The sequence below is a fragment of the Calypte anna genome, chromosome 11 (assembly GCF_003957555.1).
Source record: "Calypte anna isolate BGI_N300 chromosome 11, bCalAnn1_v1.p, whole genome shotgun sequence".
In the NCBI taxonomy this organism is placed as follows: domain Eukaryota; kingdom Metazoa; phylum Chordata; class Aves; order Apodiformes; family Trochilidae; genus Calypte; species Calypte anna.
Genome location: NC_044257.1, coordinates 17,708,041 through 17,725,204, shown reverse-complemented (window position 1 = coordinate 17,725,204; position 17,164 = coordinate 17,708,041). Strand labels below are relative to the sequence as shown.

Sequence of the window (17,164 nt, the reverse complement as noted above, 5' to 3'; positions counted from 1 at the left end):
TCCCTTTCCCTTTCCCTTTCCCTTTCCCTTTCCCTTTCCCTTTCCCTTTCCCTTTCCCTTTCCTTTCATGACAGGACTGGTGACCCCACTCTGGAACTGGATCACTGTAGCAACCTGGGACTGGGAATACTGGTCTGGGACTGGGGACACCAACCTGTTCCTGGGGTGCCTGGTATGGTACTGGGACAGGACCGGGGTGGGACTGGGCTGGCTGGTTCGGGGGCTGCAGATGGGGACACGGGGACCGCGGGGACCCCCCCGGACATGGCCCCGCCCCCTTCTTCAGACCACGCCCACAAAGACAACGCCTCATTAGACCACGCCCCTTTCTTTAAACCACGCCCACACAGGCCACGCCCCCCTCAGCTACATTTCCCGGAAAGCCGCGCGCTTCACTGAAAGCGACCCCTGCCGTGCGCGCGCGGGCCCCGCTGAGAGGCTTCCGATTGGACGAAGCGACAGAGGGGGCGTGGTCACTGCCGGGACACGCCTTCTCCGTTGGCTATAAAGGAGGGAGGCTGAGAAGGCGGTGAGCTCAGTAACGCGGAGAGGTGCGGAGGGGCAGGAGGTATCGGGATGGGGAAAATGGGGTCCTGAGTGGGAAAAATGGGTCCTGGGGGCTCGGGCATGGCAGAAAAGGGTCGTGGGGTGTAGAGGAAGGGGTGCTGGGTGCAGCGGAAGGGATTGGTGGGTGTCGGAAGGTGCTGGGGGTGTAAGGGAAGGGGTCCGGGGGGTGCTTGGAGTGCGGGGCTTTAAGGGTCCTGTGCCCTGCCCGGTGGGCTGCGGGACCCTGGGGGTGTGGGAGTCCTTGTGCCGCTGAGCTTGGGGTGCTGGGGCATTGGACCGCCCGGATGCTGAGCGGTTCGGGGGGGTTCGGAGGTGCTGCCCGGGATGGGGAGAGGTTGGTGGGGGTTTGGAGCTGGGATGTGGGTTCTGGCTGAGTTCTTTGGTGCCGGTCCAGTGGCCGGCTTGGTGTGGGGAAGGTTCGGGGTATTCCTGGCATCCTGAAGGGCTTGTCCAGTTTTATTATGGAGGGGAAATGGGCTTTCTAAAAATTGGGCTGAATTAGGGAGAGATTTCTGAGGCAGAACTCGGGTGCAAGGCAGGAGCCCAGCGAGAGCCTTTGTGTCCCTCTGGGGCTGAGCTGTGGCACCTGATTTTGGGGACATTTTGCTCTCTGCTGAGATCCAGAGCTGTGTCCTCAGCATTCCTGTGGCCATCCCGAAAAGCAGAGGCTGTGCTGCTGTCTGTGGGTGCTGGGAAAGGGACAGAAGTTGGTTGGGAAAGGGACAGAAGTTGGTGGCAAAGCAGGGACCAGCAGGTCCCAGGCTGTGCTGGAAGCATCCTCGTCTTCTCCCCAAAAACCTCCCCATGGGGCAGTAAATAGAAAAAAAAGAAATCCTGTAGGACTTGGAGGAGGGCTGTGAGCCCAAAAGGTCCTGGAGGGCTTGTCCTGGGGTTTTTGGTCACTTCTGCCAGGCCACCAGCTCCTGAAGTCCCCCTGAGTCTTGGCATGGAAGTGATGGGAGGTGCTGGATGGGATGGAGCTGGCACTTTGCTTCCAGCTGGGAGGAAGAAGCTTTCTCATGGATCCTCCATGGAGTCACCCAAGTCACCAGCTGCTGGGGATCTGCCCTGGGCTGGGCTGTCCCTTGCTCAGGTGACAGCACAGCCTGACCCTTAAATTCCCATTTATCTGCTTTTTGGGTGACTTATCCTGCAGCAAAACCCAGGGGCAAGCAGAGCAGCAGGTCAGCCTCTTCCCCTGAGCAGAGCTGAGGGAATCACCATCTTTATTATTATTTTTTTTCCTTCTAAAAGAATCTGGGGTGGCCAAACCGATTTTCACCTCCAACCTTTGACCCATGGCTCTTGCAGAGCCCCCCAGATCTTCCCATCCCTCTGGGTGGTGCCAGGTGACACAAACAGCCAGGGCAGGCTTTGGGGACCCCACTTGTGACAGGGGGGTGCTGGGTGGGGGGGTCCCTGCAGAGCTTTGTCCTCCCTTTCCCCAGGATGTGTGACCGCAACGGGGGACGGCGGCTGCGGCAGTGGCTGATGGAGCAGATTGACAGCGAGCTCTATCCTGGCCTCATCTGGGAGAACGAGGAGAAATCCATGTTCCGGATCCCCTGGAAACACGCTGGGAAGCAGGATTATAACCAGGAGGTGGATGCTTCTATCTTCAAGGTAGGGAGAGGTGTTTCCTGCTTTTTCTCTGCCGTTTCGGGGCTTGGTGGTGCTGAGATTTTTTTCCCTCCTGCTGGTCCCATGAGTGGGAGATGTTCTTGTTTTGAGCCTTTGCTCCAAAATGGGTCTCCCAGGTTCTTTTAGGGGGTTTTTATCCCTCTTTGCCAAGTGCTGGTGCCAGGCTGAGGATTGTTCTCAGCACGTTTCAATCCTGCTGAGGAGCAGCTTCAAGTGCTCCTCTTGACCTGCTTTAAACTCCTTCTCAGGCTGTTCTTGGTAAAAGGCTGGAGTTGAGTTACAAAAAAAAGTCTCTGCTGGAGGGAAGAGAGGTTGGGATGTCACTGAAGGGGAGGGGAATTTCCAGTTTTAGGAAAAAACTGGAAAATTCCATCCTGACCCAGAAAGGTCAGGCTCCTCCCTAGGAATTCCCTTCCCTCCGTGTGGATGAGTTTGCTTTCAGGGTAGTGCCAGCTGGCTTGGGAGCCCTGAGTTGTGAGGCTGGCGTTGAATTCAGCCACCTGAAAATGGATCAATAGATAAATATATACCTTTTAAAGGTATATATTTTTAAAGGTATATATTTTTTAAACACCTTTTCCAGTTCCCCCTTCAGGGATGAAATGTTGTCCTACCAAGAACACAAACGATGGTCGTGTTCTTTACAGCTTTCACTTGTTGGCCAAGAGCTGGAAAAGGAGGTTTATTTTTTTATATATATATATATATATTTTTTTTTTAATTTAGGGGTTACCAGGATGATTTTTTTTATGCCTTTGTTTTAGGCCTGGGCTGTTTTCAAAGGGAAGTTCAAAGAAGGTGACAAAGCAGAACCAGCCACCTGGAAGACGCGGCTGCGCTGTGCCCTGAACAAGAGCCCTGACTTTGAGGAGGTGACAGACAGGTCCCAGCTGGACATCTCTGAGCCCTACAAAGTCTACAGAATCGTGCCAGAGGAGGAGCAAAAATGTGAGTGCCTCCAGAAAAAGCTGATCCCCCCCCAACCCTGGTTTGATCCTGCAGGTAACCACAGGCTCAGTGCTGCTTGCTGAGCTCCATCTGAGCAGAGCTGCCTGGCCAGCTGGGGGTGGGATGCTTTGCTTCTCCTGTTTTGCTTCTCCTGCTTTGGAGAAGATGTTTTCTGTAGTGGAGAGAAGGAAAAAGTCTTTTTTTTTTCTGCCCAAACAACTCCTTGAGCAACTGGGGCTACCTGCAGCATGGCCTGACCTTCCATCCCATAAGGATGGTGTAGGAGCCAATGCAAAATCTTTTTCTTCCCTCTTAGGGAGAGGGTATTTGAGCTTGCAGAGGGGTGGAGGATGGCAGGGAGCTGCAAGAAACCTCTCCTCTCTTGCCAGCAGTGGTTAGAGAGGAGGAATTCCACAGGGAGCACTCTGCTGCCATGTCCAGAGCAGCACAGGTCGTGCTAAGTTGATCTCTGCTTGTGGTTGGGGCTTTGTCTGCTTTTTGCTTTTTGTTTAATTTAAGAAAAAAACCCCCCAACACAACAACTTGTGAAATGACACACCAAAAAAAGAAAAAAAATTCTCTCTTGGTCAGGAAATCTGCCTTTAGCATCTCCCCCAGCCACGTTCACAGGGGGGGCTGTGGTGTCACTATGCAAATGACACTGCAGGTTTCCCACTGGTGGAAAAAGGAGAAGCAGCAGCAGCAGCAGCAGCTCTGGTCTCTGGGGTGCTCAAAAAATAATAAAAAAACCCCTCAGCCTCCCCCTGTAGCTCTGCTCCCAGCTGGGTTTTATTTGCTGGTCACCCTGTGTTGGGTTGTAAACTGGTTTTTGGTCTGGAAGAGCAGCTCTGGGTGGAGCTGGAGGTGCTGTAAGGTTCTTGGTTTCCCAGCTTTGATGGGGTTGAAGGGTTTGGAAAAGCCATGGGGCAGGTGAGCTGTGGCAGGGGGGTGGCTGTGCTCATCCCAGCTTCTCCTTCCAGGCAAAGCTGGCATTGCCAATGGGAACAGCCTGGCTGATGTGATGGAGATGGACTGCAGCTCCTCTGCCATGGAGGAGCTGATCAAGGAGGTGAGCTCCCAGCCTGGCTGCAGGGGGGTGGCTGCTGGGCAGTGGTCTGAGGAGGGGTTGTCATCCCCAAATTCAGTCTGCAAAGCTTTGGGGAACCAGCCTGGGGAGTGACCCCAGGGTCTGCAGCTCAGTTGCATGCAGGACACTGTGGCTGATGGACTCCTCACCTTTCCCATCTGCATCCACCTGGGAGAGAGCTTTGCCTGGGGGATGGAGGCTGTTTCCCAGCTCCCTTCCCCTTCTTGGCTTTGGGCCACTTCTGCTCAGTACCCCTTAAAGGTGTTGTTTGAGCAGGAATGCCAAATCTACTCTTTCTAACCCAGAAAGCTCTTTGGCATCCTGGTGGTGGTGGTGTCACTGGGACCATCTCTGAGCACTGTGTCTCTGTGCAGAGGAGCAGAACCTGCTCTGATCTTGGTGTCTGCTCTCACACAGCCCCCCTGTGTTGATGAGTATCTGGGGATCATCAAGAGAAGCCCCTCACCCCCCCAGGAGACCTGCAGGAACCCCCCAATCCCTGACTGGTGGGTGCAGCAGCCCAGCCCTGGTAAGGAGCCAACAGCATCTCCAGTGCTGAATAACAGGAATGAGCTTTATCTAGGCCAGAAAGAACTTGCAGGGGCTAAAATATAATGGGAATGCTTTGGGTTGGGAGGAGATCTTCAAGCTCATCCAGTTCCAACCCTCTTGGGACACCTCCCAGCAGCCCAGGGTGCTCCAAGCCCCATCCAACCTTCAACCCTGACAGGGATGGGGCAGCCACAGCTTCTCTGGGAAACCTGGGCCAGGGGCTCAGCACCCTCACAGGAAAGAATTTCTTCCTAATATCCAACTTAAATCTCCTCTTTGAAGCACTTTCCCCTTGTCCCATCCCTCCAGGCCCTTGGGAAAAGTCCCTCCCCAGTTATACTTTATTTTCCTTACCAGTTATGGATGCTGTGGTGTTTGGTAGAGAATTAAATCCACTTGGGAGGATTGTAGGTGTCCCCTGGGTGGGAGCTGGGAAGCCTGGAGTGCCTGGGAGAGGAAACCAAGGGCTCTGGAGGAGGTGGGAGTGTTGGGCTCAGGCTTTGGGAGCTGGACATGCAGCACAACTCAGCTTTTCTCTGCCCACAGCCTTGCCCCTGATGAATGGCTACTCCAGCTACGAGCAGCATCATTCAGGTAGGGCATTTCTCCTCCTTGCTTCTGGAATGTGGCCATCAAAATCCCCCTCACCCCATCCAACCCCCCCTCACCCCATCCAAACCCCCTCCAGGGCTTGGCCTGGAGTGTGTGGTGGCAGAAGGTGGCTCTGCTGCTGCTCCCTGCCTGGGGAGGTGGCTCTGCCCTGGGTTTGGGAGGTCCCCTGCCCCCCTGGGTACCTCCAGGCTTTGCATGTTGAAGAGGGACAGTTCCTGGGGGTTGTCCTGTGGCTGTGGCCATGGGATGGGGGCTGTCCTGGGATGTTGGGATCAGGCTTGAGCATGGGGAGAAGCGTGGAGCAAAGGCAGGAGGGAGAGGTTGAGTAATGGGATCAGTGCCACCAGCAGGCTGGGGGCTTCACGGGGGTGTCCTCAAGCAAGCAGAAGGTCTCCTCCATCACATGAGCCTCGGTTTCCAGGAATTTTTTGCTGCTCTGGTGGAGTTTGGGCATGGCAGTGAGGAGCAGGCAGGGTTTTATCTTCTGATGGGGAGTGTTCAGTGTCCATCCCTTCCCAGCTTATTCCCAGATGGTGATCAACTTCTACTACGGGGGGAGGCTGGTGGGCCACGTCACCACCTCGTGCCCTGAGGGCTGCAGGATCTCCCTCAGCCAGCCCCCCAGCCACGGGGAGAAGCTCTACAGCCCCGAGGCTCTGGAGCACCTCAGGTTCCCCTCGGCTGATGCCATCCAGAACGAGCGCCAGAAGCAGATCACCAGGAAGCTCTTTGGGCACCTGGAGAAGGGAGTCCTGCTCCACAGCAGCAAGCAGGGCATCTTCATCAAGAGGCTGTGCCAGGGAAGGGTTTTCTGGAGTGGCAACACCGTGCTCTACAAGGACAGACCCAACAAACTCGACCGGGATGAGGTGGTGAAGATATTTGACACCAACTTGTTCTTCAGAGGTTTGTAGGAATTCTCCCTGTCTCCCTGTCTCCCTGTCTCCCTGTCTCCCTGTCTCCCTGTCTCCCTGTCTCCCTGTCTCCCTGTCTCCCTGTCTCCCTGGTCTCCCTGGTCTCCCTGGTCTCCCTGGTCTCCCTGGTCTCCCTGGTCTCCCTGGTCTCCCTGGTCTCCCTGGTCTCCCTGGTCTCCCTGGTCTCCCTGGTCTCCCTGGTCTCCCTGGTCTCCCTGGTCTCCCTCGTCTCCCTCGTCTCCCTCGTCTCCCTCGTCTCCCTCGTCTCCCTCGTCTCCCTCGTCTCCCTCGTCTCCCTCGTCTCCCTCGTCTCCCTCGTCTCCCTCGTCTCCCTCGTCTCCCTCGTCTCCCTCGTCTCCCTCCTCTCCCTCCTCTCCCTCCTCTCCCTCCTCTCCCTCCTCTCCCTCCTCTCCCTCCTCTCCCTCCTCTCCCTCCTCTCCCTCCTCTCCCTCCTCTCCTCCTCTCCCTCCTCTCCCTCCTCTCCCTCCTCTCCCTCCTCTCCCTCCTCTCCCTCCTCTCCCTCCTCTCCCTCCTCCACTTTGGAGCCATCACTGCTGGTACTACCCAGGTGCTCTGGATGATGCCACCAAGGTGTCCCCTGGCATTTTATGTCACTTGCCCAACTCCTCCTGCTTGGAGGCTTTGTACACTGAAGCTGCTTTGCCCCCAGCTTCCTCCCAAGGGCAGGGGACTCTCTCTTTGTGTAGCAAAGCCTGGCAGCTGGCAGGGCAGGCAAATTCCAGCTTCTCCCTTCTCCTTGCAGAGCTGGAGCAGTTCTACCACAGCCAGGGCCGCTTCCCAGAGAGCAGGGTCACCCTGTGCTTTGGAGAGGAGTTCCCTGATGCAGTGCCCCTGAGGTGTAAGCTCATCCTTGTCCAGGTATGGAGGGGCTGCCATTCCCCAGGGATGGGGTGACAGGGCTGGGAAACCCTCAGGAGTTTGGGGGGACCTTGGAGCACCCAGGCTGCAGCAGCAGGGCTGTGGCATGGAGGGCACAAGGTGCAGGGACCCACCAGGTCTGTGAGGTCCTGGAGGGGGTTTTAGGAGTGCAGAAGGTGTGGTTACACCTCCCTGTGTGACCTGCTCACATCTTCTTGCCTTGGTGTCCTCCTGAGGGTCACTGTGTGTGTGTTGGGATCTCCCCCAGCTTGTCCTCAGCTCTCCTGGGAAAGGAGCATTTATTGGCTGCTCCTTTCCTTCTAGAGCTGCTTGTCCCAGGGTGGTTTGTGGAGTTGGAGCTCTTGGGCTGGCTGGACCTGGCCAGCCAAGTTGGTTTGGTACAGCTGGGATTTTTCCCCCCTCCTTTGGTGCTGGGGGAGGTGGATGGCAGCAGCAGGAGATGCCCCAAGAGGTTCCTTTCCCTTCAGTGTCTTCAGGACTTCTCCTTCTGCTCTAGGTGGAGCAGCTTTGTGTCAAGCAGGTGGTGGAGGAGGCTGGGAAGACCTGCAGCAGCCCCATGCTCCCCATGGCTGATGAGACCCAGCAGGACCAGGTCTACAGGATCTTCCAGGACATCTGCACCACACACCAGCGACCCCACTTCAGAGAAACCCCACAGATTGCTGTCTGAGCCTCCTCCACAGCCAGGCCTGGGGTGCTTTGGGTTGATCTCAACCCAGTGTTATCTCATGAGTGCCTAAATTCCCCTTTTGGAAAGATTTTTTTGTTTTTTTTTTTGTTTCCAGTCCAGAGTCCATATAAATATGACAAGGGAGCAGAGGTTGGATGTTCAGTGTCTGTCCTGCAGGCACTTCACTGGTGAAAAAGGACTTTTCACTGCTTAAAAAGGACTTCTGTACCCAGCAGGGTGGTCCCCAGACCCTTGGCTGCAGGTGGTGGCAGGGGAGGAGGGAGCTGCCAAGCTTGGGCTGTGTTAGTGGCCAGTGAAGCAGAACCAAGCATCACCAGCTCTGAGGACCTGCCCTGCTCTCTGCACCCTGCACCTTGCTGACAATATTGAAATAAGGCTTTAAAAAGCCTTGAAATCCTCAAATGTAGGAAATTCTTCCCAGAAATCTTTTTTTTTTTTCCTCTCAAGGAGTCCTGCTGATGGAGGATAGGGAATGCCTTCCAAGGAGAACCTTCTCCAGAACCTTCTCCAGTTCCTCTTTATTTTTCCTGTAGGGTTTCTGCCTCTTCTCTACCAAAGTCTTCTGAAACTTGGAAACCAGTGCAGCTGTTCTCAGTGTAAATGATGAATATAGAAGGATTTAGGAATTTTTTTTATATTTTTTTCCCCTCACTAGAGACAAAGTTTATAATAATAACCACCTCCATTTCAAAGATTGCTGCAGCACAGTGTCTCTGGCTTGGTTTCACCCTCCCCAACACGTGGGTTGATCTCTCTCAAGTGTGACCAAGCAGCAGCAGCAGCCATGTGTAAATCCTCATTAACCTCACTCACTCTCTGGCCCCAACCCAAGGGCTTGCTTGGCCGTGGGGCTTGTGCCTTCCCATTGCCACGAGCCCACCTGGGTGCCTGCTCCTATGCTGCCTATTTATTTTATCCCTCAAATTTTGTTTTTTTTTTTTTAAATCTTCCTGCTATTAAAGTGCTATATTTTGTAGTTCTCTTGCAATGTGGTTTTATTTTTCTTTTCTTGTTGGGTTTGGTTGCAATGAAGAAGCTCTGGAGAACCTGGTGTTTTGGTCTTGCTCCTGTCCTGCTCCTTCTGGAGGTTGGGTCTGTGTTCTGGCTCTGCTGTCACCTCCTTCCTGCTCCATAACTCCCTGGTTTCATCCCTAGAGCAGGAGGGAAAGGAGTCAGGATGCTGGAATGGAATAGGGAAAGGATGAAGGGAGGGATTGTCCCCCTTGGAACCGTGGTGGCCACACTTTGAATCCTGAGTTGAGGATTGAGGGGTTGGAATGTATCCAGAGGAGGGAATGGGGCTGGAAAACTTCTGAGGGAGGTGGGGGTGTTGATCCTGGAGTAGAGGAGGCTGAGAGGAGACCCTGGGGCTCTCTGCAACCCCCTGAGAGGAGGTTGGAGCCAGGGGGGATCCCAAGGAACAAGGGATGGGCCAAGAGGAACTTCTGGCCTCAAGTTGTGCCAGGGGAGGGTTAGGTTGGAGCTTGGGGACAATTTCTTCTTGGAAATGGTGGAGTCCCCATCCCTGGAGGGGTTTCCAGTCCCTGGAGGGGTTTCCAATCCCTGGATATGTGGTGCTGAGGGCCATGGGGTGGTGGTGGCCTTGGAAGTGCTGGGCTAATGATTGGACTTGGAGGATCTTGAAGGTGTTTTTCAACCTAAATGTCTCCATGACTCTTAACACTTGGAGGACCTTCAGTCCATGGAAGATGGAGTTGGGTCCCTGCCCCTCTACCACAGCACTGCTGTGATGCTCCAAGGTCATGGGCTGGGTGGGCTCCAGTTAGTTCTGGTCCCACTCAATAAATGCTCCCACTCAAAGCCCTCCTCTTCCTGGTGAGTTCTTCCTCTGCTGTCTTCTCCATCCCCCTTCCTCATGGGACACTTTGCAGCAGAGATGAATATTTGGGGAAAGTTGGAGACCTGGAGACCACGTCCTGCTCCCAGCTTGGGTTTGGTGCATGCAAACACCCAATGTGGCTGGAACCAGAAATTCTGGTCAGGTAGGAGTCACCTCAACCCTAAAACACTCATGAAAACGGGAAGAAGGGAAAGGTTGTTGCATGGAGAGAGCTTTGGAAAGGAGCAATTTATAAATGACTTTGAGTGGGAGAAATCTTCCTTTTCCTTCTTCTTCTACCCCTCCTTCCACCCCCATGTGGGAGAGGACCTGGGTGTTCAGCAAAGTGGCTCCAGTTCTTGCCAGATTCTCCTGGCTTGTGTAAAGCTTCCTTCTTTCTCCTGGATCTTTTCCAGGGAACTGCAAATGAGGACAGATTTGGAGCGAGCAGGCTGTGGCTGTCAATAGCATTGATTAATGACTTGATTATTATAATATTGATTATTATTTTCAATAGTATTGGGCATCAGTCACCCCATCAGCATGGGGTGGTTCTTCTGATGGGCTTCAAAGGGAGTTTTGCCCCAGTTCACCTCCTGATTAATATTTGGGGAGAGCCAAGAGCCCCAAAGGATGCTCTGCAGCCATGGGGGGCGGGGGGGGGGCTGAGCATCTGCACCCTCCCCTGCTGCCCCTTCAGGGCTGTGCTTGGGACAAGACCCCAGGAGCTGTGGGAGGGTGTGCGGACCAGGTCTGGGCTGTCCCTTGGCCAGTTGGGAAGGACAAAGATGAACTCCATGTCCTTGCCTTCATCTAGAGGAAAGCACCAAGCTTCATGGGATGAAGCCCAGGTGCAGGGGGTACCTGGAGATCCAGGCTGAGTGATGGATACAAAGCTGTCCTCTCTGCTTGGCTGTCAAAGCCCATCAGCCCCCTTTTTGTTGGGTTTTATTGGGTTTTGTTGGTTCCCTGCTGTGTCCCTGTAGCTACAGCCTCTCTCCCCCTGAGTCAGGGGTGCTCATAGCACCCCAAAAAATGCCTTGAGACAGGAGATCCAGCTGAAGCCTTGTAGTTATGGGTCAGGATGAAGGGAAATGCTCCACCCCAAGCTCTTTATACTCTGAGCACCCCACTCTACCCCCATATATTCTCCAGGCCCCAGTTGTGTTGGGGACACTTGGGGTCCTGCCTGAGCCCTTGTGTCCCCCCTACAGGCACCCTGGCATCTGATTGAGAGTGGCTGAGAGTTTTGAGGATGCTCCAAGATCCTGAAATGAAGTCCCCAGGGCTCCTGTCAGCTCCTTGGGGCTGCTTGGTCCCATGGAGGTGGGGGCTGCACCAGCACCATTCATTCCCAGCCTTTTCCTGCTCTTCCTGAGGACCCCACAATGCCCACCTTGGGGTTAATCCCTCCCAGTCCTTGGTTCTCCATCACCATTCATTCCCAGCCTTTTCCTGAGGACCCCACAATGCCCACCTTGGGGTTTAAATCCCTCCCAGTCCTTGGTGCTCCATCACCATTCATTCCCAGCCTTTTCCTGCTCTTCCTGAGGACCCACATGCCCCACCTTGGGGTTTAATCCCCTTCCAGTCCTTGGTTCTCCATCACCATTCATTCCCAGCCTTTTCCTGCTCTTCCTGAGGACCCCACAATGCCCACCTTGGGGTTTAATCCCCTCCCAGACCTTGATTCTCCATCACCATTCATTCCCAGCCTTTCCTGCTTTTCCTGAGGACCCCACAATGCCCACCTTGGGGTTTAATCCTTTCCCAGTCCTTGGTTCTCCATCACCATTCTTTCCCAGCCTTTTCCTGCTCTTCCTGAGGACCCTACAATGCCCACCTTGGGGTTTAATCCCTTTCCAGTCCTTGGTTCTCCATCACCATTCATTCCCAGCCTTTTCCTGAGGACCCCACAATGCCCACCTTGGGGTTTAATCCTTTCCCAGTCCTTGGTTCTCCATCACCATTCTTTCCCAGCCTTTTTCTGTTCTTCCTGAGGACCCCCCTGATGCCCACCTTGGGGTTTAATCCCCTTCCAGTCCTTGGAGCTCCTTCAGAACTTGAGGAAGGTTCCCCCCTCCGTGGGGTGAGGTGCCTGGGGGGGGATGGAGGTGGGAGCCAGGCACCCACTGTGGGCTGTGCTGGAACAACACCTGATGGGCTGCAGGCTGGGTCCCCATCAACACCTCCTTGTGGTTTCCCCAGCTGTGCTGGGGCAAACCCTTCCTCAGAAAGCCCCATCTTGTGCTTGCCTGGTGCCACCTGCTCCAGGGCTCTTTCATTTTCCACCCCAAAGAGTGGTGGGGGAGCAGAGGTGCCTTGAGTAGGTCCTGGCTGCACTGGTTTTTGTGGGGTTTTTGTCACCCTCAGCCCCCAGAGGGGGGTTTGGGACCATTGTTGCACCTTGCTCCTGTCTGAGTGCCTCCCAAGCCACATTTCTAGGGTGCTGCCATCCCCCCCACCTCAGCCTGGGTGCTGGTGGTCTCCAGGAGCATCCTGACCTGGAGGCAGAGCCTGCATCCCCAGCACCCATCCCTGCACCTCTCCTGCTGGCTCTAGGGAACTGCTGGGTGCAGCTGCACCACATCCCAGTGCTTTGGGGTGTCAGATGCTTTCACTGGTTTCTGTTCACTGGGTTTTTTTTTCTCTGTGGCCTCCTTGAAGTGAAACCTCAGTGTCTGCTCTTCTCTGGCAAGGGCTCATCTGCTGGCAAGTCCAACTGGTGGCCCAGGGCTTCAGCTGAGGGTCCTGGCCCCAGCTCCTGGGGATGCAGGGCCCCGTGCAGGGAGTATCCCAGCTCCTGGGGATGCAGGACCCCCTGCATGGATCCTCCCAGCTCCTGGGGGTACAGGACCCCCTGTATGGAGTATCTGGGATGCAGGACCCCCTGCATAGAATATCCCAGCTCCTGGGGGTACAGGACACCCTGCATGGAGTATCCCAGCTCTTGGGGATGCAGGACCCCCTGCAGGGAGTATCCCAGTGGATAAATAAACCCTGAGGTTTATTTAGCTCATCCCAACCTGGAGGAACAGGAGAAGCTCTGCAGCCATCTCCATCCAGGACTAAGGAGAAGGAAGGGTGAGGTTTGGATCCAAAGCTCCAGCCCAGCTAAAGCTCCTGAGGTTTATTTGGCTCATCCCAACCTGGGGAAACAGGAGAAGCTCTGGAGCCATCTCCGTGCAGCTCTGGTGGCCAAGTGCTCTGTGCAGGGAGATGCCCACCGGGTCCTCTCTGGTTCCCAGCTCACAGTTGAGCTGCTCAGGAGTACAACACAACCCAGCTCCAGCTGCTTCCTCCAACCTGCTGCCTCCGGCCCTGGGCTCCCCCCCCGGCCCCTCCAGGCGTTAGAAAGCAAACAGTCACTTTTTATTTCTAGACACCAGGGTTTCCAACTTGGTTTGATTGCTCAATGCCTCCTTTCAGCACAGCAGCCTCTCCAGGATGAACATCTCCAGGTTCTTCCTGCCCAGCTTGTTGTAACATGGAAAACAGCCTTCTCCCCATGGCCACCAGGAGGAGGATTTCTCCTCCCTTCCCTTGGGAAGGCAGGATTGCTTCCTGGGGGGGGTTGTGCCTCTGTCTCTGAGGGGTTTGGGCATCTCTGAGGATGCAAGAGGTGATGCCCAGCAGGACCCCCAAGCTGGGGATGCCTTGGGTAGGGCTCAGAGGATGCACATGGTTATCAGGTGAGGTGGCTCTGTCCCCAAACTGGCACCGTGTGGCATCTCCAGCTCACTCTTGCTTTGGATGGTCACCCTGGGGCATCTGGGCTGGCATGGACCATCAAACTACACTTCTTAAAGTCAGATCTGTGGGAGGGGTGGGGTGGGATGGAGGCATCTCAGCAGCTTGGGGTGTCTTAGGGAAGGGAGAGAGGAGAGGAGAGAAGAGAAGAGGAGAGAAGAGAAGAGAAGAGAAGAAGAAGAGAAGAGAAGAGAGAGAAGAGAAGAGAAGAGAAGAGAAGAGAAGAGAAGAGAAGAAGAAGAGAAGAGAAGAGAAGAGAAGAAAGAGAGAGAAGAAGAGAAGAGAAGAGAGAGAAGAGAAGAGAAGAGAGAAGAAGGGTGAGGACGCTGAAGCTGCAAGATCTGAGCTTGGGGAGGCACCAGGATTTCTCAAGCTACACCTGGGTGCAGCAGGGTCTCCCCCAGAGATCCCAAACTCCAAACACTTCTTTCTCCAAATCCATTTTTGGACAGATGATCTCTTCCTCCTGCAGGTCACCACCAGACACAAGGCCATGAAAATGGGCCCCACCTGAGCCCCAGCTGTAAAAACAAACAAGAGATCAGAAGACATCCAGAGATATTTGGGTTGTTTGGTCAGATTTGGGGGTTTATTCGAAGACAAAGTCTGTGAAACCAAGGTCCAGGCTGAAGTCCTCTCCTTCCATCCCTCAAGCTGGAGACCTGGAGACCACGTCCTGCTCCCAGCTTGGTTTTGGTGCATGCAAACACCCAATGTGGCTGGAACCAGAAATTCGGGTCAGGTAGGAGTCACCTCAACCCTAAAACACTCATGAAAACAGGAAGAAGGAAAAGGTTGTTGCATGGAGAGAGCTTTGGAAAGGAGCAATTTAAAAATGACTTTGAGTTGGAGAAATCTTCCTTTTCCTTCTTCTTCTACCCCTCCTTCCACCCCCATGTGGGAGAGGACCTGGGTGTTCAGCAAAGTGTCTCCAGTTCTTGCCAGATTCTCCTGGCTTGTGTAAAACTTCCTTCTTTCTCCTGGATCTTTTCCAGGGAACTGCAAATGAGGACAGATTTGGAGTGAGCAGGCTGTGGCTGTCAATAGCATTGATTAATGACTTGATTATTATAATATTGATTATTATTTTCAATAGTATCAGTCAGCATGGGATGGTTCTGATGGGCTTCAAAGGGAGTTTTGCCCCATTTCACCTCCTGCATTTCCAATGTAAGGAGCCAGGAGGAGGAGCTGGAATCTGGAGCTGGGGTCTGGCTGTGGTTGGGGTTCCATCTGAGCTCCAAAACCTGGAGCTGCACTTCAGTCAGAACCTGTTTGCTCACCCAGGCCATAAGGAAAACACCTTTCCTGACATCAGAGGCCTTGGACCCAGGTCTGCAGCCATGCCAGGACACCAAATGTCACCTTGCTGTGTCCGTGCCAGCAAAGTCACCTCCACTGCTGCCTTCTCCTCGTTCAGCTTTGGTCTCCTCCCAAACTCAACTGCCCCATCCCTCTTCTCATCCAAATCCATCCTGGGACCTGAAACTTCTCAGGTCTTTTGGTGAGGTTGCTACCAAAGCAACGTTTCCCCAGTCTTTTGGACAAGAGGTGGTTGTAGAATCAGAGAATAATTTGGGTTTTCTAGAGGTCATTTGGGTCATTGGTTCTGTGGGACGTACTCCAACCGAGGGCCACCCAGTGCAGATCCCCATCAGGCAGGAGAAGAGGGGACCCGGGCAGGGGGGGGGATGTGGGAGCAGGAGGGTGGTTTGAAACAAAGTGATTCCTTTGCCTGGACCTTTCTGTTCTGTATTTCTCTGAAGAAGAAACCACTTCTCCCTGAGATAAATCTGGCTCCTGGACACGTCTGCAGGGCACAGCAGGCAGCACAGCTGCAGCTTGGTCCTCTTGGGCCAGCAAGAAGAGAGAAGGATCAGTCTGGGGACCTCTGCTTAGAAAAAGAAACCCCCAAAAATTGGTTTTATTTTGGAGGAGGGTCCAGACACCTCTTTTGTAAAACCTAAATACTGAGGATTGCCTGGATTACTTCTCTGGTTCTACCCAAGTTCTTGCTCTTGGTTTTTTCTCTGTTTGCTTCTAAATAGTGAGCAGCCAAGGGGCTGGTGGGGTCTGGAGAGGATCCACAAGGAAAGAGGAAAAGTCTCCCAGCTCTGTCCCCCTGGGCAAGGAGCTTTGGGGTGGAGAAGGGAAGGGATGGAAGGAAAAGGCAATGGGAAAAGTTTCCTTGTGGTGTCAGCAAGAAGGGCAAGGAAGGAGTTTTGGGGTGGAGGAGGTGGGCTGTGGGGTTTGGCACTGAGCAGGAGAGGGAAAAATGGGGAAAAGTCAAGGGATGGGGAGGAGGGATGGAGGGATGCGGTGGATGGATGGAGAAGGGATGGATGGATGGGGTGGAGGGGGGATGGATGGATGGATGGATGGAAGGCGGATGGATGGAGGATGGATGGATGGAAGGAGGGATAGGTGGAGGGATGGAGGGGAGGGAGGATGGAGAGGATGGATGGATGGATGGATGGATGGATGGGATGGATGGGGATTGGAGGGATGGAGGGATGGATGGATGTATGGGAACGGAGTGATGGATGGAGGATGGATGGATGGTTGATGGAGGATGGAGGATGGATGGATGGTGATTGATGGATGGAGGATGGATGGATGGATGGATGGTTGATGGAGGATGGAGGATGGATGGAGGGATGAGGGATGGATGGAGGGATGGATGGAGGGATGGATGGATGGATGGAGGATGGATGGATGGATGGATGGAGGATGGATGGAGGGATGGATGGATGGAGGATGGATGGATGGATGGATGGATGGATGGATGGAGGGAGGGATGGAGGGATGGATGGATGGGTGGAGGGATGGATGGATGGAGGATGGATGGAGGGATGGATGGATGGATGGAGGGATGGATGGATGGATGGAGGGATGGATGGATGGATGGAGGAGGGATGGAGGGATGGATGGAGGGATGGATGGATGGATGGATGGATGGATGGATGGAGGGAGGGAGGATGGAGGGATGGATGGAGGATGGATGGAGGGATGGAGGATGGATGGAGGAAAGATGCATCAGGGATGCAAAAAAGGTGGAAGGAAATCAACAGAAAAAGGTGAATGTAATGTCATACCAAATGTAATGAAAAAGATGAGGGGTTTGGCTTTGTCCACCTAAAAAAAACCAAAACAAATGATTAATAATAAAAAAAAAAAGAAATAAACCTCCCACCTCCTTTGCCTGACACTGGGACCTGCTCTGGGTTTCTACACTGTCAACACCTGGAGATGCAAAAACACCTCAAATGGCTCAAAAAAAAGCCAAAAAAGCCAAATTGTCACCCCAGCCTTTTTTGCAGCCTCCTCCTCCTGTGGCTACAGAGCAGGAGGGGTTTGGGCTTCAGGCTGAATTGTGGATATGAAATGTATAAGGAGCAAAGATAATATTTGAAATTAGAATGGGATAGAAAAATGAAGGAAATAATTAAAAGAAAAAAGAAAAAGAAATGAAAGAAAACCAAATAGCAAATAAAACGAATAAAAATAAAGTAGGATAAACTTATATACAAGTAATATTAAGTAATATAATGTAATATAATACAATAAACGTGTGATACTGTAGCATAATATAATAAATATAAGCATAAAAACATAAATATATATTTTACATTTTATATATCTTGTATTTTTATATTTGATAT

General features: G+C 53.5%; 1 protein-coding gene across 1 annotated transcript; it reads left to right on the top strand.

Annotated features, from left to right (window-relative positions):
* Nucleotides 1-559: 559 nt before the first annotated feature.
* IRF8 (interferon regulatory factor 8) lies at nt 560-8,849 on the top strand. The gene is made up of 9 exons (XM_030458021.1): nt 560-568; nt 2,016-2,190; nt 2,973-3,156; nt 4,137-4,225; nt 4,661-4,772; nt 5,342-5,389; nt 5,927-6,313; nt 7,085-7,200; nt 7,718-8,849. The coding sequence occupies exons 2-9, from the start codon at nt 2,017-2,019 to the stop codon at nt 7,889-7,891; spliced, it is 1,284 nt and encodes a 427-aa protein (XP_030313881.1). The 5' UTR covers nt 560-568; nt 2,016; the 3' UTR covers nt 7,892-8,849.
* Nucleotides 8,850-17,164: the final 8,315 nt, after the last annotated feature.